This window comes from Rhea pennata, chromosome 6 (genome assembly GCF_028389875.1).
Source record: "Rhea pennata isolate bPtePen1 chromosome 6, bPtePen1.pri, whole genome shotgun sequence".
In the NCBI taxonomy this organism is placed as follows: Eukaryota; Metazoa; Chordata; class Aves; order Rheiformes; family Rheidae; genus Rhea; species Rhea pennata.
Genome location: NC_084668.1, coordinates 33980840 through 34007183, shown reverse-complemented (window position 1 = coordinate 34007183; position 26344 = coordinate 33980840). Strand labels below are relative to the sequence as shown.

The 26344-nt window shown below is 39.0% G+C and overlaps 1 protein-coding gene across 1 annotated transcript in view; it reads right to left on the bottom strand.

Moving 5' to 3' along the window:
- Window positions 1-6231: 6231 nt before the first annotated feature.
- Window positions 6232-26344, bottom strand: part of LOC134141861 (aldehyde oxidase 2-like) — a 45070-nt gene continuing 24957 nt past the window's right edge. Inside the window, exons 21-35 of the mRNA XM_062578388.1 lie at window positions 25826-25950; window positions 24500-24633; window positions 23995-24082; window positions 20556-20642; window positions 19830-20021; window positions 18164-18391; window positions 16352-16447; window positions 15393-15521; window positions 14501-14575; window positions 14105-14157; window positions 13410-13524; window positions 12263-12328; window positions 10745-10933; window positions 9292-9459; window positions 6232-6429 (exon numbers count right to left, since the gene is read on the bottom strand). Coding sequence (XP_062434372.1) covers window positions 6376-6429; window positions 9292-9459; window positions 10745-10933; window positions 12263-12328; window positions 13410-13524; window positions 14105-14157; window positions 14501-14575; window positions 15393-15521; window positions 16352-16447; window positions 18164-18391; window positions 19830-20021; window positions 20556-20642; window positions 23995-24082; window positions 24500-24633; window positions 25826-25950 — 1799 coding nt within the window. The 3' untranslated portion in view covers window positions 6232-6375. The remainder of the gene's footprint in view (window positions 6430-9291; window positions 9460-10744; window positions 10934-12262; window positions 12329-13409; window positions 13525-14104; window positions 14158-14500; window positions 14576-15392; window positions 15522-16351; window positions 16448-18163; window positions 18392-19829; window positions 20022-20555; window positions 20643-23994; window positions 24083-24499; window positions 24634-25825; window positions 25951-26344) is intronic.

Genomic DNA, 26344 nt, shown 5'->3' with positions numbered 1-26344 from the left:
GGGGGAGGGCGGGGCGGGGCGGGGCGCGCCCGGGCCGGCCCACGGCGCTCCGCAGGAGGGGAAGGAGGCAGAGGCGGCCGGGGCGGCGGCCGCGCTCCCTCGGGCCGCCTGCCTCAGCCCCTCGGCGGCCGGGCCTGTCCCGCAGCGACCAGCGGCGCCCAGCGCTGCCCGGCCCGCGGCACTGCCCCCTGCCCCGCCGGCGAGGGCGCCCGGCTGCTCCCCCCTCCGTGGGCATGAGCGCGGGCACCCGCAAGCGGCTGCCTGGGTCCCCCCCGCCGCGGTGCGAATAGGCCCGTCCGCCGCGGGGGGGGGGCGGGGGGAGTGGTGCGCGCAGCGCCGCCCGGCGGCGCCGTGAGGCGGGTGCGGCTGCGCCCCGCGGAGGGGCCGCCGCAGGAGGAGGAGGAGGAGGAGGAGGAGGAGGAGGAAGGCTCCCCGCACCGGCACGAACCAGTCGCCAAGGCCCGGGCAGCTGCTGCCGGGGCGGGGAGCCCTGCCGCTCGGGCGGGATAGGCGCTGCGGTACGTGCCGTGCAGCGCAGGTGCCGCGCGGGCGCTGGTGTTCGTCAGCGCTGTAACGACGTGCAGGCCCTCACCTAAGGCACCAGAAAAATCACCTGTTTTGTTTCAGTCTTTCAGTGTGTTTGGTAGGCATTAAATACTCAGGAGCACGTTGAAGGGATGCGTGTTTGAGCAAGCAACAAACAACATGGTATCAGCATTAGTTAGGATGTTAAGGAAGACAACCACAGGCAACCCCGTTAACATCAAGGGCAATATTTCTAAGATTTCATGCATCATGTTAGAATTATTAGTACAGCAGAACACTTCTCTCTATAATTATTAATATATGCAGAGCATAAAGAGTAAAATATCAGTCAATATATTATTAATAATGCATTATTCACTAACAGCTGTAAAAAAAAAAAGGTAAATTTGACTCTTGTTTTGGAGAGGCTGACATCTTAACTGATTTAGTTAAGTAAAAACAGACTGGTAAAGCAGCTCTAAACAAAGCTTATGTCAAGCTGTTGTTCATTAAAACGCAGAGAAACTGGCAGAAAATCTGCTAGCCCTGGCCATATTTTTAATTCCAAGTGGATTAAGTTTTCCAGTTTCAGATTTGACAAGCTGTTTCATACAATGTACTTAATGTGTGCAGAGGGATCAGAAACGTTTCTACTGTATTTAATTTACACACAGAATATCTGTTTCTTATTAGCATCTTGATTAACATTTTAGATGCTATACAAATATATACAGTAAAGAGCAGACTATTAAAAAAAACCACACACATTTGACCTTCTCACTTGTGCATTCTTTCAAATAATTTTTTTTTTCAGTAACTATCAGCGATCCTGTATGTTTACTAGGTCTCTCTTTTTTTAATGTAGGGACATTTAAAATTGTAAAGCCATCAAAAGCTTTCCCATCTCACACCTTTGTCAATAGAATACCTGCTGTACTATTAGGTCCTGGGTTTGCTATCATATTTGTAACGATTTCTTCTTTCCTCAGATTCTCGTGATAGTATCACATTGTACAGATTCAAAGTATCCCAGTCTAGACAGACAAAATTACTCACATGTGATGCTAGAACCCTGTTCCATAGTTCTGGAAGTGCAGGCCTTCTGTGCTTCAGTTAAAAGGCAAGTTCTTTCACTAATAATAACAGGTCTCTCATCCTATCGTCCGCAGATTAGTCTGTATATTAGAAGACAGCATATACAAAAACAGTACTTTACTGTAGGTCCTTTAAGTACAGCCTAAGAAGCCATTCACTACTAATACTGCTAACAATCCATGCAGTTGTACGTAACTAGAACTATCTACAAGATTGAATATAACGTCACATACCGTTCATGCTGATACAAGACAGGGGATGCAACTGCAGTTTAGTTCTTTGCTCCCCAAAAGGGCGAAACAGTGAACTAATGGATCACAAGTTTCCCTCTAGAAGTTACACAGCTGGCAAACTTCCACCAGGTGTAAAGTATAATGCTTCTTTGGCTAAAATTCTTGGAAAGGCTGATTAGGTTACACCAGATGTACAAAGGGGGCCAATCACCATGCCTCAGGAAGGGAAGGCCACCTGCAAACAATGACTTTAATTAAGGTTGTCCCCAGCCCAATTTCTTCTTTTATTCCAACAAACCATTTCCTTGACTGTGAATCTTTTCTTTGGTCTGGTCTGGTCCAGCAAAGAAGTCTTAACATCTCCCAGCTAAATTGTAACTATTCAGAAAAAAGCAGGGAGAAATGTTGTCCTTGGTGCTCTTACACACCATTCTAAGTGATCTGCACCAGCCCTCGCTTTTTTTTTTTTTTTTTTTTTTTTTTTAAAAAATAGAGCTTGATCCTTTGAAAACCTTTTCTCTGAGCATATCTATGTTTTGGAAAGAAAGTACGCATTCCTAATCCATCCATATAAGAGCTAGCAGAGATTACATTTAAAGCCTGCAAAAAGTAAATAATCCTAGCTTTCATCTGTGATATTCTGTTATCCAAGCAGAACTTGGTTAACTTGCATTTGATCTGACTGCCTTATTCAATTGATTATCTTAAAGAATATCTGGCCACATCTCCAATGAGGCTGCTTATGGTCTTCTGTCCGTTCTTGCCATCAACCCACCCAGCATTCATTTATTTACACTACCCTTAAAAGTAGAAAGCTAGGGCAAAACTGAGAGATAGTAAAATCAGTATTTTAAACTGAGAGATGGTAAAATCAATATTTTCATGCTACAAGACAAATATACTTAAGCATATATATACATAAAAGTAAAGTTTTAAAAATAAGGAAAAAATAAGCCTACGCTTGCCATGTATAACACATCAACTTGGAAATGAAACAACCATCCTTTCTCAAGCTAGAGTGCTTGTACTCGCATCTAGACATACAGTGTAATTTATCTCAATTGTACTTTTAGAGTGCTTAGGAAAGCCTCCATTGCAGTAAATACAATTTCTTTAGCTGAATATGTTAGGAGTCACTGAATCCGGTAGCCCAGCGGAAGCGAGGCTGATGCTGCTCCATGCCCTTAGCTCCAACCAGTAGCAAGGCTGAGCATGCAGTCCCAACAGACCCACCCACCCACCTGTGTGCATTACACCTATATGCATATACCGACGTCCGGCTGCACAGATCATCAGGGACAGGAACACTCGGCACTCACGCAAACACAAAGGCCACCAGTCTCTCTGACTGATCTGGATGCAGGACATTTAGTGGGAAGTATATACACATATCTGCAAAACATGGGTCTCTCCAGCAGCTGGCCTTAGACATTCAGTCTATCCAGTACTTACTCCCTGCATCTTCACTCTCCGCAGTTGCTGATGTGTGGATACAGGAGCCCCTGAGGCCCACAGCCCTGCTCCAGTTGCTAGTACTCACACCTTCTTGCACACACCAACACACGCACCCACATGCACTGCGGATTCCTCCAATAACCACCCTCAGACACTGTCTGCCCTGACGCCAAGGGCTTGGACTCTCTTGTCTCCAGTTGCCTTCTGCAAAGAGATGCGCATACCAACAGGTCTCTCAGTTGACCCCACTTGGGGCCTCTCCAGCATTTGGCCCGACCTCCCAGTCCTGCTAGTACCCAACTCTTCTGGATGTCTCACACACATATTCCTGGCTCCCAAGCCACTTATCCTACCTGCTGGACAGTCCAGCTTCATGTTTGCTCGTGATCACACACTTGCTTGCGTACCTGCGTTTGCTCTAGTCATTGCTCCTATACACACAGAAGCCCCTGTGATGGCCTGTTGTCCCCTCTCTCGTTTCTGGCACTTAGACTCCCATACACACACATGCACACAGAATAGGGAGTCCCTCCAACCCAGGAAAATAGTTAGAAACGGAGCTTAATAAGAAGCCAGGACAGACAGCAGTGATCAGGCACAAGTGTGCTGGCCACAATAACAAGCCCCATCCCCCCGTAGGCGGTAACCCACCTCCTCCATCTGAACGCTGCTCAGGAAAGCCTCTCCCTGACTCGTCGTGGCAGATACCACCCTGGCCCACAGGTCTGCGGCTCCCCAGCACTGCCCCAGGAGAAGCTGGGCCCGGGGGGTCCTTTTTCTGCCTCAGTTTTTCCCCCACCTGCCACTGTGTCTCTGTGCTCCTCTGTGTTCATGGAGACCCACTTTTTATCACTTCACTTAACAGAATAAATATTCTGCATATAATTCTTTTAAGTATGTTCTGTGCCCTGGCATGGAGGCCATTATATTTATATACAAGCCAGATCTCATTTCACTCCACTTTAAGGTATTTTTTTCTTGAAGCAATATTGGTTATAGATCATAGTGTCACAAAGTATCAGGACAGAGCTCCTTCTAGCCCAACCAGTTTGCCTTTATTGAAGACATATTTAAGCAAATTCCAATTAACAGCCCAATGAAATCCCCAAAATACCACATTAAAAATTAAAAAAAAAAATACCCTAGTGGACATCACATTCAGAAGCAGAATTTTCATCCTTTCATTCATTTGCAGTGTAAGTTGATTCATTTTAAATCCAAGGCACCGCCTAGTTTGCTATTCATTCTAAAATGAGAGCATTTGTCTAAATCACAATTACATTTTGAGACTATAAAATTGCAAAGCATATTGCCAATTGAGCTTTTCTCATCAGATATAGTCTTTCACAATTTATCAAGAGAAACAAACAGCAAAACTTTACCAGCATAACCTAGCAAGATCCTCATTACTTGCAATATGAGTTTATTTGTAAAAAAAAAAAAAAAAAAAATCCTGTTTTATCCTTCAGACTAGAATAAATATGATTTATTGATGGTATGTGTGGGTCGCACTGTCTTCCACACCATGCTAATCTAAGTCTGCAGTTTCTCCATTAAAATAAATGAAATAAATCTAGATTTATATTTATGTCTCTCTCTTTTCAAATAAATGAAAATAGTCTAGATGTACATTTATGTAACTGAGAGCAGGATTTGAACAATGCAATATCTGTTGAGTATCTGCAGAGTTATTTCCTATGCTAGTATTTTGGGTACACAGTGATACTGTTAAATGTGTTCTTACAGTTACTTTTATTGCTATGAACTGTTAAATGTGAAAACTAAATATACATTTGTACATACATGTATGCTGGCTGGCATCTCCTTTACTCTTCCTCAAATTCCTTTGCACTTTCTTTTCGGTCTCCTCTCCTCATGGGGAAACACTCCATTAAGATTCACACAGCTGCCACTGCATCACTTTTAAACATCCTTTCTAAAATCAGGTCTACCAGAGTAGCAGTAGCATTGTTTGGCACAGCTGAGTTAAAAAGTGAACTGATGCACCTGTTCATTAATGACAAACTGTTTTATTGTTGTTGTTTTCTCTGGGCTGCTTCCCTCTAGCCTTTCTGTCTCAGTCACCTGCTGCACATCTGCTGCATGTGCCTGCTTATATTAACAACAGACAACACTCCTTGAAAATGAGTATTTTAGACATGAAGTCAGTGAGGTTTTAGAAATGTGGGGTCTCTCATCTTCTATCTTTACTCACTAATTCCCTGTATCCCAAAAAATCTCAAAATCTCATTCCTATTGTGGGCTTCATTCAAAGGTGTTGGTGGGAATCTATCCTACTCTTTAACTCTTTGTGGTATACAGTTTCTTACCTCACAAAATACCTCTCTCACCTTGTCCTATCTCAGAACCCATAGATGACTGTGGCAGCTCTATTCCACTTCCCCCTTTTCCTGGGAAAAAGGAGTAAAGCTGTTGGTAAGGCAAAGGAGAGGAGGAGTGGGGCCTGGTGATGCAGTGAACAGCAGTGATTTTATTCCAGCTCTGAGGTAAGGTCAAAGCTGGTAGTGGTATGAGCAGGCCTGGGACAGTCTGCCAGAAAGCAAAACACAATACTACTATTATTGTAGTTACCACAGTAGTACCACATCAGTCTCTAAAAAAACATTTGGCAATATGCACTTTCAGAGTCTCTGGAATTTGAGATCATCTGATCTTTGAAATTTTCATGTGCTAGAAGAACAGAAAGAGTGGATAACATCAGCTGTGAATCTTAAACTGGATAAAGAAATGGCAAAATGGTATTATTTGTGATCTGCTCCTTATTGCAGATATTATTCAAAATCCCATGCAACTTCAAAGAAGTTCACGAGGTGACATCATGAACTCCTGCGTAGCATGGAGCAAGATTTGATTTAGAGAGAAACTTACGTTTCAAAATGAAAGATCTCTTACTTGGTGGCACAATACGGTGGGTACTAGAAATATGGATATGTAGGTGTGTGTATGTGTTCACATATTATAGCTCAACTTCTTTGTTGCTGGAATGCTATCAGTCACTAGGTGACTGAAGGAATTACCTAGTTATTTCATACTTAGGAAAACAGTATTAGTATATGTTGATGGCCCATGGCTTATAGGTTCCGGGTTTGTCTTTCAGAATCTGAAAGAAAATACAGAGAAAACAATGCAATTTTGCTAAAAATTTTTACCACAATTTCCAAATACACTTTGCTTTTCAATCATTTAAATGTCATGACAAGCACTAATCCCCACTTTCTCATATTATAAAGGCTTGTGAAATCACCCAGTTTACCGTTAGCGGTCTATGGGATACTTGTAATCAAACAGTTAAATAAGTACCTATCTCTGTAACGCAGATGAGCACAGCCTGAAAAGCTCAGATTACTTACAGGAACTGACATATGAGGTTCCATTATGCAGCATGACTTAATGTGACTGTATTAAATCACAGAGGCAATGATATTTGCAGGGAAATAATACAATTTTGAGGGCATTCCCTCAGAATGCTGGAGACAGATAAACCAGGATTTGGATAACAACTTTACCATTACTTAGGCTGTAAGTTGTTCTTAAGTGTTTGTTTGCACAACATCTAGCCCACAAATGTCCTTGATCTTGATTGCGACTCCTATTAATATGAGAAATTGTATCACTGTGAAAAAAGAAACCACTGTGCAGGGAAGGAAGCAGAGGTGGGTGGATGAGGAATTCACAGTCCCAACCTCAAGAAAGTTTGAAATCATGTTGTCTCTTGCTGGTTGACGTTGGAATAGCTAGGGGCCTGCTGGTTTGCCTGAGTCAGCTTTTGGCATACAGAAATCTGCAGCCTAATGTAGAACACAATTGCTCTGTGGGGCTTTTGGTCAGGCTGCCATGCTGAAGGGTTTGATTACTTGGTTGACAGAAGTGAAATACTCTCTTACTGGGTGGCACTTCTCTCTAACTTGAAAATTTTATTGGAAGTAGTTTGTGCTTTTTCACAGTACCAGGAGATCTGCAAGCATCCAGAGAACATCTGAAAGTAGTTTCTGCGCAGCCCTGTGCTCAATCTTTGTACCAGAAAGGTGTTCCTGATGTTTTGCAGAGGCTACAGCCTTGTGGCTCATCAGCTCCACCAAAAATAACCTGGGTTAAACACTACAGCTAACACTATAGCTTTAAATACATTCTCAGCAGGTGAATGATTTAAAGTTAAAGCTTTAGTTTCCATTTTCCAGGCCCCCAAAATACATGCCTTTTTTTTTTTTTTTTTTTTTTTCAGTTTGCTTTCTCAGTGGATATGGATTGTGATGAGAACAGCTGCTAAACCCTTGCCATTTATCTATTTGATAGCTGACTTCCATGCTTTACTTCTTTCATATTTTTATTCTCCACCCACCCTCCCTTTTTTTAAAAAAAAACCCTTCCAGTTATAAATAAGCAGAGATTTTGGGCAAGTGTACTAAGCAGCGCCAGTTGTGTCTACTTTTAGAGTGCCAGAAGGATGAGCACAGTGGAAAACCTGTTGAAGTGGCCAAAAGTTATTAAGTCAGAAAACTATGTCATCATGTCCCTTCTTGCCCTCCTTTCTGAAGAAGCTCTTTTGTGTGATCACCCTTGGCTTGGGAAGACAGGGGGAGGGAAGTTGGCTCCTGCCTCATCATCTCACAAAAATAAGTACTCTCTAGCAGGCTTCTGCTCTGTCCTGCCAACTCCTACTAGTGAGCGAAGAGCAAGATATAACAAGAGCAGATAGAAGGCACTGCTCTGGAAAGAAAGTCACAGGGGGCTATAAAGGCGAGGGTATACTTTTTTGCCATTCTCATTTTGAAGAAAGCAGAGGCAGAACGTGCAGATAGTGGTCCAAATAATTTTGGTGTATGTGGGGGAAATTTCAATAAAAGGACACAGTCCACCAATTGTGGGTGCCGTTCCATCTGTGCAAGATATGAGATATGGAAAGACAGCAGTAGGTCAAAAACAGCTAGAGTTGGCACTATGCTGCCGTTTCAGATAGGCAAGCTGTACAGTTCTCAAACCTACACATCAAAGCTGCAAAGGAATTACAGTGCCTGAGATGGGCAGAAGATAAATACATTGCATGCATGCCAAAACATGTAAGGAGCTTGGGGTGCCTAAATCCTGTTATCCTACTTGGACCTCATCATTTCAGTATCAATTGAATGTCTCTTTAGTTCACAAAACAAAGCAGACAAAGGTCAAAGATGAAGGTCCTGGTAAACCTCACTAGGAATGGTTTGTACAATAGGAATAATCATTGCCAGCATCTGCCTGTGTGTTCAGCACACAGAGAATGAGCTGATACTGAAGCAACTAGGACCTAGACAGTTTAGGCCTTTACAGTGAAATTTGCACTCACAGATTCTGTGGGAGCCACTGTCAGTGGTGATGCTTGCATGAATCCATACTAGTTAGACATAAAATGTTGTATTTGGGAGTGTTCTTGTGCATGCAGCGTGTATTCTAACTCCATATTGTGTTAAGATCAGGATGTGTATCAGCCTGTCTTTCTACCTCCCTGGTTTTCAAGGAAGGGAGGAAGAAAACTGGGGTACGTGGGACAAAGTGGAATCAGCACAGACCAGGAACACAAGACAAGTGATGGAGCAGATATGCTCTGTGTCTAAATAGAGTAATAATTCCTAATAGAGATGCAAATGAAATGACACTTAAGACAAAGTCAGACTATAATCTCAAAAGTACTTTCAGGAGCTCTGAGAATAAGGGAGATATATAAATTGAAATCATTACCACTGAGGAAACTGGACAGATTCCTCATGTCTGGACTAGTGATAACTCTGGCTGTCAGTTTATACTACTCTGCCAAGACAGCTAAGCAAAATGCCCCAATTAAATAATATGCAAAGCTCAGCTAAGCTTGGAAAGTTAAAGAAAAGAGATGCGGCTCATTAATCAGTTTATGTGAACAGTCCATTCAGATTAAAGAGAAGTAATGAGGAGGTGGCTAGTTCATGAGAAGAATGAAAATACCATTACCTACCATTTCAGTAAATTCATCAGCACAGGCCATGCGAATCCGCTCAACAGTCAATGGGCTGTTCAGTGTGAAGTCCAGGGGTAATCCTCTTTCCTCCCGGGCAGCAGCTACTGCATCTCTTATCGCGAAGAAAACTGAGCTGCCCAAAAAGAATCCAGCCTCACCCACGCCCTAGCAAAGAAGAGAGGCAGCTGGAGTAGTTGATGAGTTTAGAAATTGGCTGATGAGTTAGAAACTGACAGCACAGAGCTAAATCAGCACATCTCCAGTGAAGTTATCTGAAATAAACTGAATCACACCAGCTCAGTATTTGGCAAAGACCAGCATATTTGGATTCAACAAATTTCCTTGGATCTCAGAGAATTTTCAAATCAGAAAAACATGAAGGCCTAGGATTTAGCTGATGGAGATCATTTTAACACAAGCCACACTAACAGAAAAGCTTTATTCCATGACTTCAGTGGTCATATTATAAAACCATGAAAGAACACAGGACTTCTCATATAAACCTCCTTTTCCATATCCAAGTGGACTTAATTCTACATTATTTAACAGAGGAAGAAAAACCCTCCTTAGCCCCTCTTACAGGGATAAAGTTTGCACTGCCTAAGTTTGAAAAGAAATACGCCCATTGTATCTAGTATCTATCTACTTCTTGTGGAAGAGTTTGTTTACTCATTCATACCAGGTAATGCCATAACCATCTGGAGTGAACTTTTTGGAAATTCCCATTCCTGACATACCTAGTCTAGACATTAGACTGGAACACCGTGGGTATTCTGGTCTTTTGGTAGCCAGAGGCCTATACTCCAAGTTAACTCCCCTTTTATTTCCTTCTATTCTGAAGTTTTTTTTGTTTTTTGTTTTTGTTTTTTGTTTTGCTTTTGCTTTTATTTTGAGGCTATGAATAGTGCTCAAGTCTAATGCTAGGTTCCTCCTCAGAGGCTGATATAACCTTAAAACAAAAAGATTGGTGCCTTGCAAATAGGCTAATGGAAGAACTGGATTCTGTTCCCATACCTAACACAGGCTTCCTGTGAGATTCTAGGAAATTACTTTATTTTTTTCCACATGACTTCTCCATCTTTAAAAAGGATCATAAAATTTCCTTCTTGCATCCTTTTTCCTGTTTAGGCAGTTTAAGCTCTTCAGGACAGACTCTTTTATTTCCTATGTTATGTAGCATAACAGCCAGGTACAAAAAGTTCCATGTTTGGTTAGGGCTTCCAGCTGCTACTGTAATGTCAACATATCACAGGAAAGAATCTAGAAGGAGTCTAAAAACCTCAAAACAGAAGTGTTTCACCATTTAAGTACTTGAAGAAACTCTGAAATCTGTTGCATAAATGAAATGAGAATTATTTTGAAAAAAATGCACCACAAACACTTAAGGTTTTGCAGCAGAATCACCCGGCATGCTTGTTTGTATTTTATACAGTAAATTTGGCCTGTGTACCTTGGAGGAATAGATGGCAATTGAGTTGCGTGAATTTGGCAGTAAATGCACATGAAACTGCTCAGGAATGTCACAGATTGCAGGGATCTTATACGTATCTGGGCCAAGAGTGAGTTGCTCTCCTTCTGGGGAAAAGTAGATTTCTTCTAATGTATAAAGACCAACTCCTTGAATGAAGGCCCCTTCAATCTGAGCAAAGAGAAAAAAAAAAGGTACATTTTTAAATTTTCATTCATTCATTTTCAAAGATAAAAACATACATAAAATTAGACTTTTTACGATTACACTTTCGCTGGCACCTTTCCTTCCACAAGTAAAAGTTAAACCAACATAGACTAAAACAGGACCAAAGTGTCCTCATCTGACTTGCACAAATATTTTCATTGGCTCAAGTTCTACTTTTCCTTATTCCTGGCTAAACTCACTGAAACTAGTACAGTTACCTCTGATTTGCTTTGGCATAACTGAGAGCTGAGTCAAATCCACTGACTTCAGGAGCGTCGGTCAAAGGAACTTCAGTAAGGAAATATTTGCCCAGGAACACACCCAGGACACAAATAACCTGCTCAATCTGATATTTACTTAAAAAGAATTGCAGATAACAGGTGAAATCTTTTCTAAAGAACTTGTCAGACACAAATATCCGAGAGACTGGAGATGAAGAGAAAACAACAGGCCAACCTAAATTAGGAGCAACTGCTGAGGATACACCCCAGCTATGACAGTGGTGATATAAGCATTGGTGCAAAACGAACACAGAACCAAAGTGCTGAGGCAGAATGACTTTGGAAACTTGGCAATCCTTGGATATGCATAATGAACGTAATCTATTAGGCAAAGGTCAAGTGTATGAGGAAGAGCTTGTAACAGCATAAATAAATAGTAGGATAAGAAGGGCTTTAAAATTTAGGTCATATTTTTAGGAGCATTTCCTTTGACTGCAAAGAAATGACAAATATTTAGTACACTTCTGCGTTCACCAATATTTCCCTATTTACAAACTATTAACAAGCGACACTGCTTTTATAAGCATTCAATTTGTCTGTAGCTGTAGGTATTTGAATAATACATGGCCATGGATATGAATATGGTTATTGATATGATATTGTTCCGTATCAATAGCTTTTTCCAAGACATTTGAACTTCTTAACAGAGCTGAAGTCAACAGCACTCTGCAAATAGCTCAGATTTAGTCTTTAGTCAATAATTTTTTGGAATACAAATTCAAGAAAATGTCACAAGGAGTTTCAGGGTGCTAATCCTGTCTGTTGGACCTGCTTTTACTCATCGCTTCTCAGGAAATGATCAAGAAACGGAAAACTTAACCTACTATTATTTGTAGCTGCAAATAAAAAACCAAATGTTTGACATCTGCTAATCTAACCTCCTTAAGCCTTAATGGATAGTCTCTCAGAGGCTTTGGTGGACATTAAATTGATCAGTAACAGCAATTATTTATGCACAAAAGGCCATCTCTCATTAACATCTAATATAAAGCACAACTATGAAAATACATACCTGTCCTATATCTATAGCTGGATTTATGCTAAAACAGGCATCCATGACAATATCTGTTCTTATGTTCTGTTAAACAAGTAATAGGTGTTATGAAGTTATATTTAAAATACACAACAACAAAGGGATGCTAAACAACATGCAGTCCCACCCATTAAAGATCCGTCATCACAACTCTTACAAATTTATTCTAACAAATGAAAGCAACTTGAAATAGACTGAGCTGATGGAGAGTGCACCCAGGTGATGCATTTTGGGGGCTTTTTTGATCGTGTGATGTGGCACATCTGATGAGGAACGGAATGATAAGAAATTCAAGAACGGCTGTGTTGCTTTTTCTTGAATGGAAATTGAATTGTTTGATGTTATGTTTAGCTGCTTCCTATGCTTTGGTGTAAGTGTGGAAGCAGTCACCTTAAGTCTAGAAGATCAGAAGTTTCTGATACGTAATGTAGAGAATGGGTCAGGGAAGAATGACTACTGTGCAGTCTTTATATAAGGTCCCACAGCTTTTCCTCCTAAATCCCAACCAGGTGTAGTTTGATGGGGTTTACAGACTCCAGTGACTCTGGAGCCTAGCTCCACATGGGCTACAGACGTATGGCAGTTGCTGCTGCAAAATGCATTTCCCCAGTAGCCCTGAAGACATTGTGTTGGTCTCCATACAATGCTTCTGAGAGTTGTCCTTGCACTGAATCCCCTTTGCAACAGGCATTCTGTGTGAAAGACGTTTCTTCTGTTTTAAGTGCAGTCTTGTTAAAAAAAGGGGGACTTTAACTAACGATCTGGGCTGGTACTGTTGAAGAGCTAGTTTACAGGGAGATGTTCAGAAGGTGTGATAGAATTTCAAAGCTGTCATACATGGTAGATACATTATTAGATGTTCTTAATTTTCTGCTGTTTTTGTAGACTCTCTTATTATTCTGGTTAACATCAGACTTTTTTTCCCAAAAAGAAGGTTAACAAATTATATTGTAAAGACATATATAGCTATTTGGTGTTCTGCTGGCATTTTGTGGAGTATATTCAACAAAGACTATGCCTCTATTCTCAACCAAAAGGAGCAGAATAAAAAATTATAATTTGAGTGTAGCGATGGTGGGGAATTTACCCAGTTCTACTTCAGTTCATTGTATTTTTTTGCTATTACCTTGTGGTCTCCTGTCAGACAATCAATTTCTACTTCAGAACAAGCAACTCCAAACAGAAAATATGGGAAAGCATGGCCTTTCTTTGTGTCCCAGTTCATGTTTGTAACATAACCCCTAGAGGAAGTAAGAACATCCTTCAGATGAGATTAACTTTGATGAAGGCACCCCTTGCTTCATCATATTTGTCCTCATTACCCAGACCAGTAGGGGAATCATATAGCACATGAAGTAAATTCTCAAACCTAACTCTTTTTTTTTTTTTTTTTTTTTTTTGGGGGGGGGGGGAAGGGGAATCTCTATAGTTAAAGATGATCTGGGTGTAGCCAGATCATTGATAAATACCTGTTGCACTGAATGATTTGGGAGAATAGGATGTTGGCAAACTGATGGCTGTGGAGCAAAATGCTTTCCTGTGCCCTACTATAGTTGGCAATGGAGAATATTATGGCTCCACTAGCAAACTAGCTAATCAAGGATATAAAGTGCTTCTGAAACCAGTATGGGTTGAAAAGAAGGCCTCCTCCTGCCTAAAACCTGCAATTTGTGGTCCAGGCAATTGTTTAATGGTTTCTATGCTGCATCTGATTTGGACTTGAGAAGATTTAACAGGGAAAGTTTTATCATTCCTGCAACATACTGACAAAGTGGCATCTTGGATGCCAAGACATCCAAAGAGACTAACAGCATTCCTTACTTGAAATAGCCAGTAGCTGAAAGACTGATGCTTTGCTTGTGAGCTTCGCTGATCTGCAAAAGGTATATTCATTATTAAAGGGAAAGAATTAAAAAAAAAATATATATATATATATATATATTCATTATCAGGTTTGAAGAAAAAGTGAAACTGGGTGTTTCTTTCTGCCCTGCAATGGTCTTTAGGAAGGGACACAAGGCAAAAGACAGTCTCTGAAGTTGGCCTGATTTACCAGGCCAGCAGATTGCACCACTTGCTCTTGCACTGTTCCTTCTCTTCCTCTCCTCCAGTTTACCTAAGGCAGGGATCCCCTTCCTCCCTCTGGAATGGCAGGTTTCACACTACACTCGTTGCTTCATCATAACTCAGTAGTATGAAATACAGAAAGGCACTTACCCAGTCTTCCCATTTGCCGTTAGGATTTCTACTTCGGATAGGGTCTAGGCGCTTCCAAAGGATTTGACAGGCATCCTAGGGAGAAAAAATTAGGCACTGTTTACCAACACATAAAACCAAATCTTTCTGCTGTTTTCAAAACAATACAAGTACTTGTCTGGTGAGGTTAATTTGCTAACTGTTCCTCCAACATGTTCTGTTCTGCCTTCAGCTGGTAACAGCTCAAAGCAAGGCTGGTTTGTGTTAGCAGTTTCGTTCTGAGGGCCATAATTCTGCTCATTTAGTTACAACTTCTTTCCTCTGCTAACTGCCAGCTACAGATGCAGTACTTTGCAAAGACTGGCACTGGGATTTGCTCTAATGTATGAGACCTTCACGTACTGGACTACCACTGAAATCATCAACAAAAGGAAGACAAAGGATGCATCTCCCCTCCCATTTTGAGGGGAAAGAAAATGACTGGCGGGAATGATTTATTGTGAAATAAATGAAAGCATAATTGATCTCAAAGCATTTAAATAAATAAAGGTATTTCATTCTGATTATACAGAAATGGACCTGAAATATACCCTATGCTAAATTCCCCTTTAAACAGTGTTTAAATTCTCAGAATAAACTGAAATTCCACACATTCCTTTATCTGCCATCTGAAAAAAATATTTGTAAATCTGATATAGCAAAGCAGCAAAAAGCGACCCTTTTGACCAATGCTCAGTAATTTGTCTTGCTTTAAACAGTGCGTATAAAATAACTAAAAAGAGAGATTTTGAGATAAACTGATTTGTTTTATAAAAGCTGCTCAAAAGAAAAATGAAGAAGTTATGAATGCTCAGAGGGGATTCATTATTTAACAGAACCAATGATCATGTGAAAAAATGCAAATAAATGTAACCTGGACTGCTCTTGCATTGATTTCTGTTCCAACTGAACCTGCTGTGTATTTGCCATTAGGTACGGTTGTTGTGCTTGTTTCACAGAAGTGTATATATGACAACGGTATCTTCAGTTCTCGACTGACAATCTGTAATAGAAGTAATATATATACATATATATGTATGTATGTATATTCAGTCCTCTTGAAGCGGTAGTCTCAAGTTAGGAAAAATAGAGCATTGCCATGCATCTCTTTCTCTACACACACAAAGTAATTATCAAATTCAACAGTAACACTATAACTAGGACAATCACTGAAGTCTTCCTTAGCAATTATTTTGTGAAATAAATATTTTATAAATAAATATAATACAATACAATATATAATATGTTTTGCCTCTGATGAACTGCTCCCTCCAATCAAATTCTGGTTATATATAGAAATTTTTGAATGAAATCTTAAAAATATTTATGTTTTCCTTGCTACTTCATTTGAAAATGCTTGGTTAGTTTGTGTTTCTACTTCACTGTTTTTCATGCAGCTCTGATATTCAAATGTTAATTCAGCTCATTTTGAAGAAGAGACCTCATTTTAGCTGCAAAATGACCTATATGACACACAGTTTTGTTTATCACTGTTTACACCAGAAATGCATAATGAACTGATGTTGTCATTGGTGCTGGATACACTATGAAGTTAATTCTACAGCATTTTAATTTTCTGTGAAAATAGCTTAGATCCTTTCTTCATGTGTTCTCTGTGCCTTAGTTCTCCTGATAACAGTGATGGATCTCATGAAGAGGTTCAGCTCTTACCCAGAGCTTGAGAGATGACTTTTGTTATAGATTTTATCTTTCTCAAGGTTTGTCTTCATCAGTAACTCAGAAGCAACAAGCTAATTTAGCCTTTTTATGTCTATAGACACCATTCATCCTCTTGGCTCTTGTTTACACTCAGATGGTATCTCTCTGACTCACCTGTAACACCTTAGTGTGAATTCCTTGTCCCAGTTCAATTCCACCATGAGTCACTAGTACAGATCCATCTATATAAATATGGACAAGAGCTCCAGCCTAACAAAAAGCAAAAAGTCACAGAAACTTGGTGATACCTTTTACTGCATTGAACGGAGTCTTTTTTTTTTTTTTTTTTAAAAAAGACTGATTTCATTGATTTCATTCACAGGAATCAGTATATTAAGAGGGAGTAGAAATTCTCTAGCAGTCTGACAATAACAAATTTCACTGCTGTCGGAAAAGGTGGTCTTTAACTGAGTTAGTCATTATTAATGGGAAGGATCACAATAATTAGATCAAATAACAGAACAGCATACTTTTCATCTTGTGAAACTGGGTGAATATGAACATTTCACTCTAGTTAGAATGCCTGTGTAGCCTCAGATACTCTTTCCCTCCTCATCCACAATAAGAAAAACACAGAGTAGATTTTGATTCTGGTTCAAAAGTAGTTTGGACAGAGGCAAGGTACTGGTGGCTTGAACACACAGGTTCAAGTATCTTCTCCTATGAACACCTATAGTACAATAGCAGAGTTCTACTGCTGAAATTCTGATTGGAGAATGGACAGATGGGAATGTAAGTAATGATTTTCCATTCATGGATAAAATCAGGAACAAAAAACCTCTCTATGAATAGTGGTGAAAAATATTAATCCCATACAAGCCACCACTCCTATGAAGAAACAAGTGGCTATGAAAGAGGACTAGAAATTCTGTACTAGACATTTCTCTGCAATGTGCAGTCAGCTCTCAACACTCAGAGAGTAAGCAATGGAGCTTGAGGTATTGTGAAATACAGTGCCCACAAGATATCTTTCTATCCGTTACTAATTCTACACTGAGAAATAGTGGCCGTGTAATCTTTTTGGTGCCAGTGATGCTTGCAATCAAGTAACATTTTGTTGATGTCAATTAGAATTTCAGCTGACTAAGAACAGAGTAAGCAATAAATCTATTCTCTAGGAACTAGTTCTATACTTTTGGAAAGTCAATAAAATGCATAAGCTTTATTTTAAAGACTTAGATGAAATTTAACTATTATTTATACCTCTTATTGTCCTTTTGTTTCAGAAGAATTGTGATCTCTAGACTCAGTGTTTCTTTACCACGAGAACATTATTGGGTAAAACAAATTAATCTCTCTGAGCTCTTTCTTGACTTACAATCTTGTCCATAAAAATCAAGAGGTGGAACAAAAAACTAAAATGTGAACCATGTCAATTTAGTTTATAGTTCACTGTACCTTCATATACAAATTATATTTTTTTTGTTTAATTTGAAACTCATTTAAAAGAATTTTTGGTTCAAGGCATGAAATAAGAAAAAAAACAAAGCAGCCAGAAAATTTTCCCAGAAATATAATTATCTTCATCCACAAGAAATTATAGTAGCAGAGGTTAACCTATCACATATCCAGGTTTATGTGAACTTATAGGAGTGTTCAATTTTCTCACTATGGACCAGGCAATGAAAGATTCCACGTTCCATATTTCGACACTAAATTATTTATTTTTTGCTGGATGAAGGTAAGACGTTGGAAATCAGAAATTCAGGTTATAGTCTCGTACTTAGTCAGCGTTTATCAGCCAGATACAGTGATATTCTTTCTGGAAGGAAGTATAGTTCAATGGATGATATTTTATGTTGGTCCAACCTGACATGTAGGAATCTTCCTCTTTCTCATTCCTGCTTGTGGAGATTATATTTCATCTCTTTTTGGAGAGAAAATTAGAGGGATTATATTGCAAAGGCACCTTTTCGAAGAAGTTACCTGATGGAAATAGGTTGCATTAAATCCAACAGAAAACTTCATGGGAATGATGGCAATTCCTTTCTTTTTCCAATAATTTTTCTTGTTAAATTCTTCCACCATTGCTTTCCTGCCATAATATGCAGACTTGTCCAAGCATTCTTCCCAACATTTCCACAGATTCTTCGCATCAAACTCTTCTTTGAAGGCAGTTAGGTTAATTCCTTTGTACATATTTAGTTCCCTAACCTAAAACAGCAAGCAAATTTACACAATGTTGAAAAGAAACATGGCCTTGTATAATGACATGTTATACAATGACATATCATATAATGACATATTAATAATTAATATTTAATTAATATTTAATTATATTAAACATAATGACATATTCCTTTCTCTAAGGAAATTGCTGCCCAAGTGGCCTGATTCTTTGTACATATCACATGTTCATGAACTTAAGCGGTCTCAGTAGGATTGCTCATATAAGGAAGGACTACTCAAGAAACTCAATTCTCAAGAAGATTGCTAAATTCAGTTCTCAGTAAGACTAAACAAAAAGTGCAGAACAACATGGAGCCAGGTGAAAATATAGAATCATAGAATTGGTAAGGTTGGAAGGGACCTCTGGAGATCATCTGGTCCAACCCTCAAACAAGTGGCCCATACGGGGATTGAACCCACGACCTTGGCATTACTACCACCATGCTGTAACCAACTGAGCTACAGAAAACTCATTAATGATGAATAACAGCAGAATGGACTCCTGGTTAATCTCAAGAAGACTTTTGAAAGTGGAAAGACAACAGTTCTGGCATATAAGGAAACCTTGGAGCAGCTCTGGGGAAGGCACAAAGTCTGGGTAAGACTTGAGGAAATTATCAAAGGGATGGAGAGCAGGGCTTGGGCCTGGAGGTAGTAGGTAAGTAAGTGAGAGCAAAAGTTAAAAATATTGTTTGGGCTTTGGAGATATGTCTGAAAGCTTACCTGAAAGGTAATAAGGGAGAGAGAAGTAAATAGGAGAGGGAAAACATTCAAAAAAATAGGGAGAAGACATGATGGTTGGTATCCTAGGAAAGGAAAATGATTTATCAACCACAGCTTAGATATACTTTGAGTACATACAAAACAGGAAAAGGTTACACTGGACTGGGCAATACATAAAGAAAGGATAGAACTTGATGATAGGAGAGGAATGGCAGCAATTAAAACTGTTGAGAAACTGGATCTGAAGACTTTGGAGAGGCCAGAAATGTCAGCCTGGTACTGAGGTGACAGGAGGCAGCTAACTAAACTGCTGATAGACAAAAACAGAAGAGGGAAAAGATGGACGGAAAAGATGAAAAGCCCAGTTCAGATAGGCTGAGATTCAGGTGACAGCTGCACATACACAGAGAGATATGAAACTGGACACACAGCACAAGAGATTACACTATTTTGACTAGAGTTGCTCATGCCAATGGCACTCATTGAACATCTTGGAACAGATTCTTGGCCAGGTTTTTCTACTGTTATTGGTAGTACACGAGGTATTGTTCTACAGAGGTACAGATGCTGAATAAACTACCATTCAGCTCAAGTAACATTGATAGATCTGGCCCTCTAAGAACAGGCTTAAGCAGAAGGAGCTTGCAGTAGTCTAGGTCCTAGAATTCTTGTTATGTCATGTTTTATTTGGTTCCTTTACCTTCTCATGTGGTAGGCCAGTCCGGGTTGCCACAGCCACAATACAGGTCTCCTCAAACAGACCTGCCTGGGGAAACCCAAATCCTCGGAAAGCAGTATTAGAAGGCAAATTGGTCTTGCAGGCATGGCCCCTGACTCGAAGATGGGGGATATTATATGCATTGTCCACTTTCAACACAATATACTCAATCACCTGTAATAAGAGAAGAGATTACATTTGTTCAGGTGGTTCTCTTTCCTTTAAAAAGGCAATGAAACCTGTGATAGACGCTCAAGAGACCAATGAGACATCGATGCTTTAAGGTAGAGCAAAACTACATTAAAGAGGCCTGTTGCTCTTCTGTTGTTTACACTAATGTAAATAGAGAGAAACTACATTTAAGTCAGTGGAATTACAATAGCGTAAATAAGCATTACTGTAGGAAGAATCAGACCTTCAATTTGGGGAAAGCGAAAAGCAACTTTGTAATAATATGCTACCTAATAAAACTTCTGTCTTGGGTATGCTTCTCTGAACTTATAAATCTCAATTTTCTATGTCCAATATTTCCGGACATAATATAATCCACATCTGAGTTACAGATGCATTTCTGCTTCAGGCAGGTGAGAGGTACACTTAACAAGAACAGACGCATCCTTAATAGAAACAATTTGGGACAAAGAGCTTTTACTTTCATTTTGTGACCAGTTAAGTCAGTGTAAGTGGTATCAGTGCAGAAGGGCTTACCAACTCAGATTCATCTTTTGTACAGCCACCATTTATATAACACTGAAAATCTGCTGCTATGATTCTACCATCATTCATGAATCCAACCTGTAATATAAACCAGAGAGAGGATGACAAGATCACTAAAGAAAATATTAAGCAAGATAATGCTTCCACTACTTCCTGACAAATTCCATTTGTAATCATCTTTCATCCAGATAATTACCTAGACAGTATGATAACATGAGCCAAAACTGCATATATTTTACTGATGGCATGCTTGGAAATATCCAACAAATTTAAAATAATTTTAGTTCTGGTTCTTTCCACTTAAATTTTTAAAAATTGTAGTATATGTTTGTATATTTTAGTACTTTATATAACAACATTTAAAAGGGAACAACCATAGAAAACTATGAAATAACTGAGGCCCAAATTGTTAAATGATGTAAACTAATTCAGCTCCATCAGGATTAAGGGTAGGAAAACAAAAGGTAAGGAATATTACTGCTGGCTAAAAATCCTTGCATGACTGCATGGATAGGATAAGAGATGGGACTGACAGAAACAAGTGGTTTATGCTTAAAATAGTCAGCAGTTCATGCAGTTTTTGCAGTAATTGCATCTAGGTAAAGAAAAGGTTAGGGTTGGAATTAGATTTAGAATTTGAGAGATCAAGATCAATATCCCTTCTCCTCCAAAACTGTAACCATTATCCTAATTTTAGAGAGAAAACCCAGGAAGTTACAGCTACATCAAAAAAATATGAACTATAAGTCTGTGAAGGCTTATAGAAAATTCATCAAAAAGGACAATTCCTTTTTTTTTTTCTCTAAAAGTGATAACTTTAGTCATCACTGATTCCTAATTTTCATCCTAGCTTCAAGATATCAAGATAATGAAAAAAGCCACTTGAATTAACATGATTAATTAATTACTGCTTCCAACTAAGGCCATACCTAAGTATCAAGCTCCATGTAAGATCTGTCAGGAAAATAAATTCTCCACTGTTTCTTTCCTTCAAGCCTAATCCTGTTTCTAACAAGAGTCATAGGACCCTCAGGTAACTAGTAACTGAAACTAAAGTAAACAAACTTTTACCACTTTCAGTAGCTTTGGGATTCATAGAAAATTCATCAAGAAAATAAAACGTTTGTCTACTTCTACCTCTCCTAGCACTAACCACAGTCTCAGAGATCCCTAGTTAACAGGGATCTCCACTGAAAGGAACCATAAGCTGTATGCCCCTTTCAAAACCACCTCAGAAAAGCTTGGAGCCTATACAGTATTTTGTTCAAAATAATGCTCTTCATCACTTCTTTTGCAAAATTCAACTTTCACTCTTAGTAATTTCTGAGTAAAGAGTGTTTGCTCCAAACTAAACATAAAACACACAGCCCATTCAAGAGCAATCTTCCTTCTAGCACTGTGGCTCATGAAAGACCATGTTTAAAAAAACCAAACTCCACGCTTTGTTTTTTCACCATCCTAGCCCTAAGTTTAAGAATACTCTAACAAGCAATATCTGCACTAAAACTAAACATAAAGCATACCTCCTTTCCAATATCTACTCTCTTCCAAACTCAGATGCCTATGTAACTTGGGAAATCAAACTCCAGAATACTAATTCTCAAACAGTGTGACCTTATTCTACCCTTAGTGTCTAGAATCCCCAGGCAGCCAGTATGCGTACAGAGCTTTTCAAAAGCTGGAATTTCCACCAGAAGATTTTTGCTGTTATCTTTACATGACTTGGCAAGGTTGTCTTTAACATACCTCTAATGCTACACATGTGCTAAGTGATTCTTGATGAGTGACATCTAAATCAAAAATTCAAAATATATGCCAAATATAAGGATTATGTGACAGGACCTATTACCAGTCCTAACCGTAGCTTAAAAGGTCTCCGTGAGATTTAGCAAGAAGCCAAAGTCATTTTGCTTTCATTTCTCTAGGAAAATAGAGGGGAACGTTGTCATTCCCTAACCCAAATCTAAATCTATAGTAGGGATTCTCAGTTAAAAGGTAACTCAACCAAAATAAAGCCAAATGCTGTCTCTCAAAGACAACCATTATAGTATCGCAGGAGCCAGTGCAAGCATAAGAAATCACATTTTTGATTCAAACTCTAACTCTAGGCTTAGAAGTAGTGAGAAAATTGATTCCTTCAGCAAAGCTAAACATAAGCCAGGAATCCCTATCAGCTGCAGCCCTCATCCTACATTTAGTATCTGTGTAAGACTCAGGAAAGAACCAAGATATCTTCTTTTTCTCAAACTTCACTGTAATGCTAATAAAGCCTGCAGATTAGCTTTAGAAATACCAGGTAGCCAGTATCTTCAATAAAATTAAACACAAGACTTCCATTCCTGCTTTACACCCTTCCCAAATGCCTATGAAATACTCAGGGAGAAAACAGACATCTCAGCCCATGTTTTCTTTGCTTTATCTCCCTTTATAAATATTTATAAATATCTGCATGAAAACTAAATACAAGCCTTCTCCTTTTCTAAAAACAGAGTTTATAAGGATTTTGGAGTTCAAATAAGACTAAGCAACAATCACTTTCCATTCCTTCTTCTCCTAATCCTTATCCATATTTGCAACCTAAATCCTAACACTAATAATACCCCTTTTATCAATATCTGCCAATAACCTATTAATAAGCAGAAATTAAACAGCTCATCACTTAAAACATCAACTTTCTTCTCAAACTGAGGAAGAAACTGTAATCTTTATATTAAGTTTATCTTCAGATGTGTTTGGGTAACAACTGCATGAAATACCCAACCTGGGAGTTCTGGATAGTTGACACACACAAACACATGCAAAGCCAGGACCTGTGACCTCTTCAAGACAGAGAAAGAAACCAAAACTCTTTTCCAGTTTTTCCTCTAGCCACAATCCTAGTACTATTCCTTGTATAAACACACACACACACACACATATATACATACACATAGGTATGTATGTGATCTGTACATGATACATGCTGTAGAAACTCTTTTCTCAACTGCACTAGCCTTAGTTCCTGAAGTCTTTGCAAGGCTCAGTAAGAAACTAACTGCTGAACCATTTTCCCCAAACAATATTCCTAGTCCTAACTACATATTTCATCCTAGATTCAACCATAATCAGGTAATAGATATCCAGAAGAATATGAAATACATATGCTATTGACATCTGTTTGTCCTAATCCCCTCTTCTTTGTCCTATGGTTAATACAAAATTTAATAAGTGAAACTTTCTTCCTTCTTTTCACAAATTTCAGTTCAAAATCTAGTCTAACCATAACCTAATATCATCATCTCAGGACTTGTGCAAGGTTGGCATTAGGGTTAGGATAAGAGAAGGAGATTGGTTTCGTGCTGTGTCTTGTTCATCCATAAAATGATGTTGATTTTCCTCAGATGAAACTATTACCCGATAATGCAACAAAGTATCTTTTCCTCTCACTCACTTTATATTTTCCAAAGAAAGGGTGCCGTCCACCGGTGATTAACATATCCGTGTTTCTTTCAAGGACAAAACGAACTGGACGCCCAGTCCTGTAGTGAACAACAAAAAAATCCACTTTTATTACAGCCTATCCATGCAGATCACAAAGATGTTATACGGCTAACCTCTTAGTGGTGACAGTGGTGACATGTTTTAGAATGAAAAGCACTTTCCCTAAATATTGAGAAGAAATTCAAGTCATTGTGCCTGGGAAAGGCCTGAATGGTTGGGATTTGTACAGATTAGCCCTGAGAGAAAATGCGTGGAGGCCTTTGTTTTGGCTATCACCTAGTTAGTGAATTCCATTGCCAAAAGCCCAGACTTTCAAGCCTCTATCCAAGATTTGCCACCAAAGAGAGACAATGTATTCAAGCCAACTCCCCAGCAGGGTTCAGGACTGAAGTTTGCTTTTAATTTAGTCTTGTCGTCTCTAATTTGTTTCAGTTCTATCACTGAAAAGGACTCACTTGTTGGCTGCCACTGCTGCAATCACAGCAAAGAAAGACGGTTTGGTAATCTTCCCCCCAAAGGCTCCGCCAACACGTTTCGTGTGGCACATAATCTTGTTGGACTGGAGGTTTAAAGCTGAAGCCACTAATTCCTGCAAAAGTGAACATCCAGGATTTTATTGAGGATTGTCATTTGCCTACCAAATTACATTAAAAAATGCTTATTCCCCATGACTAACCATATGTTAGAAGTAATAGGCCTAAAAATCACAGACATAAAATTGGAGTTGCTATAGATATGAAAATTTACTTCAAACAAATGAAGTTAATGAAAGCACAATCTAGTAGAAAATAGATATGGAACAACAGCTTCCATAAACTACTTTATTATATCTGGAATCAGATCATCAATCTCTATCTAGAACTGCACATTGCATCTGAAGCTAGATATAAAACATCCACTAAAATATCAAGCAGAATGGAATGGAATGATTGTTTACAGCACACAAGAGGGTACAGCTGAAATATTGATAAACCACAGCACTCCAAAAATACCTCCTCAGACAGAGCTGCCAGAGATGCAAATAGAGGCCTGACTGGAAAAGGAGTTCAGGATCAGACTTGCACAGCTGATAGGAAAAGCTTAAAAAATTGCAAGCCAGTAATCAAGTGTAAAAGATAATCCTAAACACATAGAAATTAACATATATTAATTGAAAATGTTTATTTTACAGGCCCAGAATTCAATCTTGTTTTCAGCTAGGATCTGTTAACCTTTCTTTTTCAACATTATTTCATATAATTCATACATTATTATTATTTACACATTCATTTATCGTTATTTACACACGTGGCCCCATCACCATCAACAGAATGACTTATATGAGCAATGCAACTCTTTTCATCTGAAGACACTCATTCTGCAAAAAGTGAATGTCCAATTCATGCTTCATGCTTGGTGTTGAGGATTCTCACAGATTTTACCAGTGTTTGGCCAGTATATCTGAGACACAGACAGAATTAGGCTTTTCTTGGGGGGGAAAAAAATCAGAGCTCTATTATCCGTCCTTTGTCCATCCCATAGTTATATTGCTTATTATGTCCACATTGGACTTGATAGTACAAATAGCATCCTGCTCACAAGACCCACTGTTGCATTAAGTTTCATCATTAGTGTAGCTGGGCCTCTTATTTTTATAAGATCCAAATCAATTGATCAGAATTGGGAACACCAATTCAAGAGAAGCACGGAAGCCTGAAAGCAACACTCTTCTCAAGGCCACGTAGTTCACCTTTAAGGTTACTTAGGAAGGGAAGAAAGGTATCACTAATGCTTTGTTTTACCTGTACATCTGTTGCATGCTGAGTTGACACATACACATCCATTTCTTTATCCTCCACTCTTGGAATAACAAGCACACTGTTCGTCTCCAGATAAAAATGCTCCTGTCCTCCAATATGCAATTCACCTGTACATTTATAATTACAGGAAAATCAAAGCTGAGTTTCATCATCAAATGAATAGGGAGGGAATTTATATATGCCTATATGTGTATAACAGGGAAAAAAGAGTTTCACAAGAAGAAAAACAATTTCATTTATTTTTGATTTCTTTGTATGCCATGTTTACACCTTGTGAGACCGTGTGTTTATTAGGAGGAAATTAGTCTGTTACATCATCTAATGCTTAAATAACTTTTTTTTTCCCAAGATAAGATCAGTATCCATTTATATCTGACACTTTTTCCCCTTCAGGAGGCTACATCTCATCTACCATAACAGGATTATACTCTATCCTCTTCTGAATCACTCCACGAGGGAAAACACATCTTTTCTTGTCCTTTGATTCCTATCGTCTTTGCA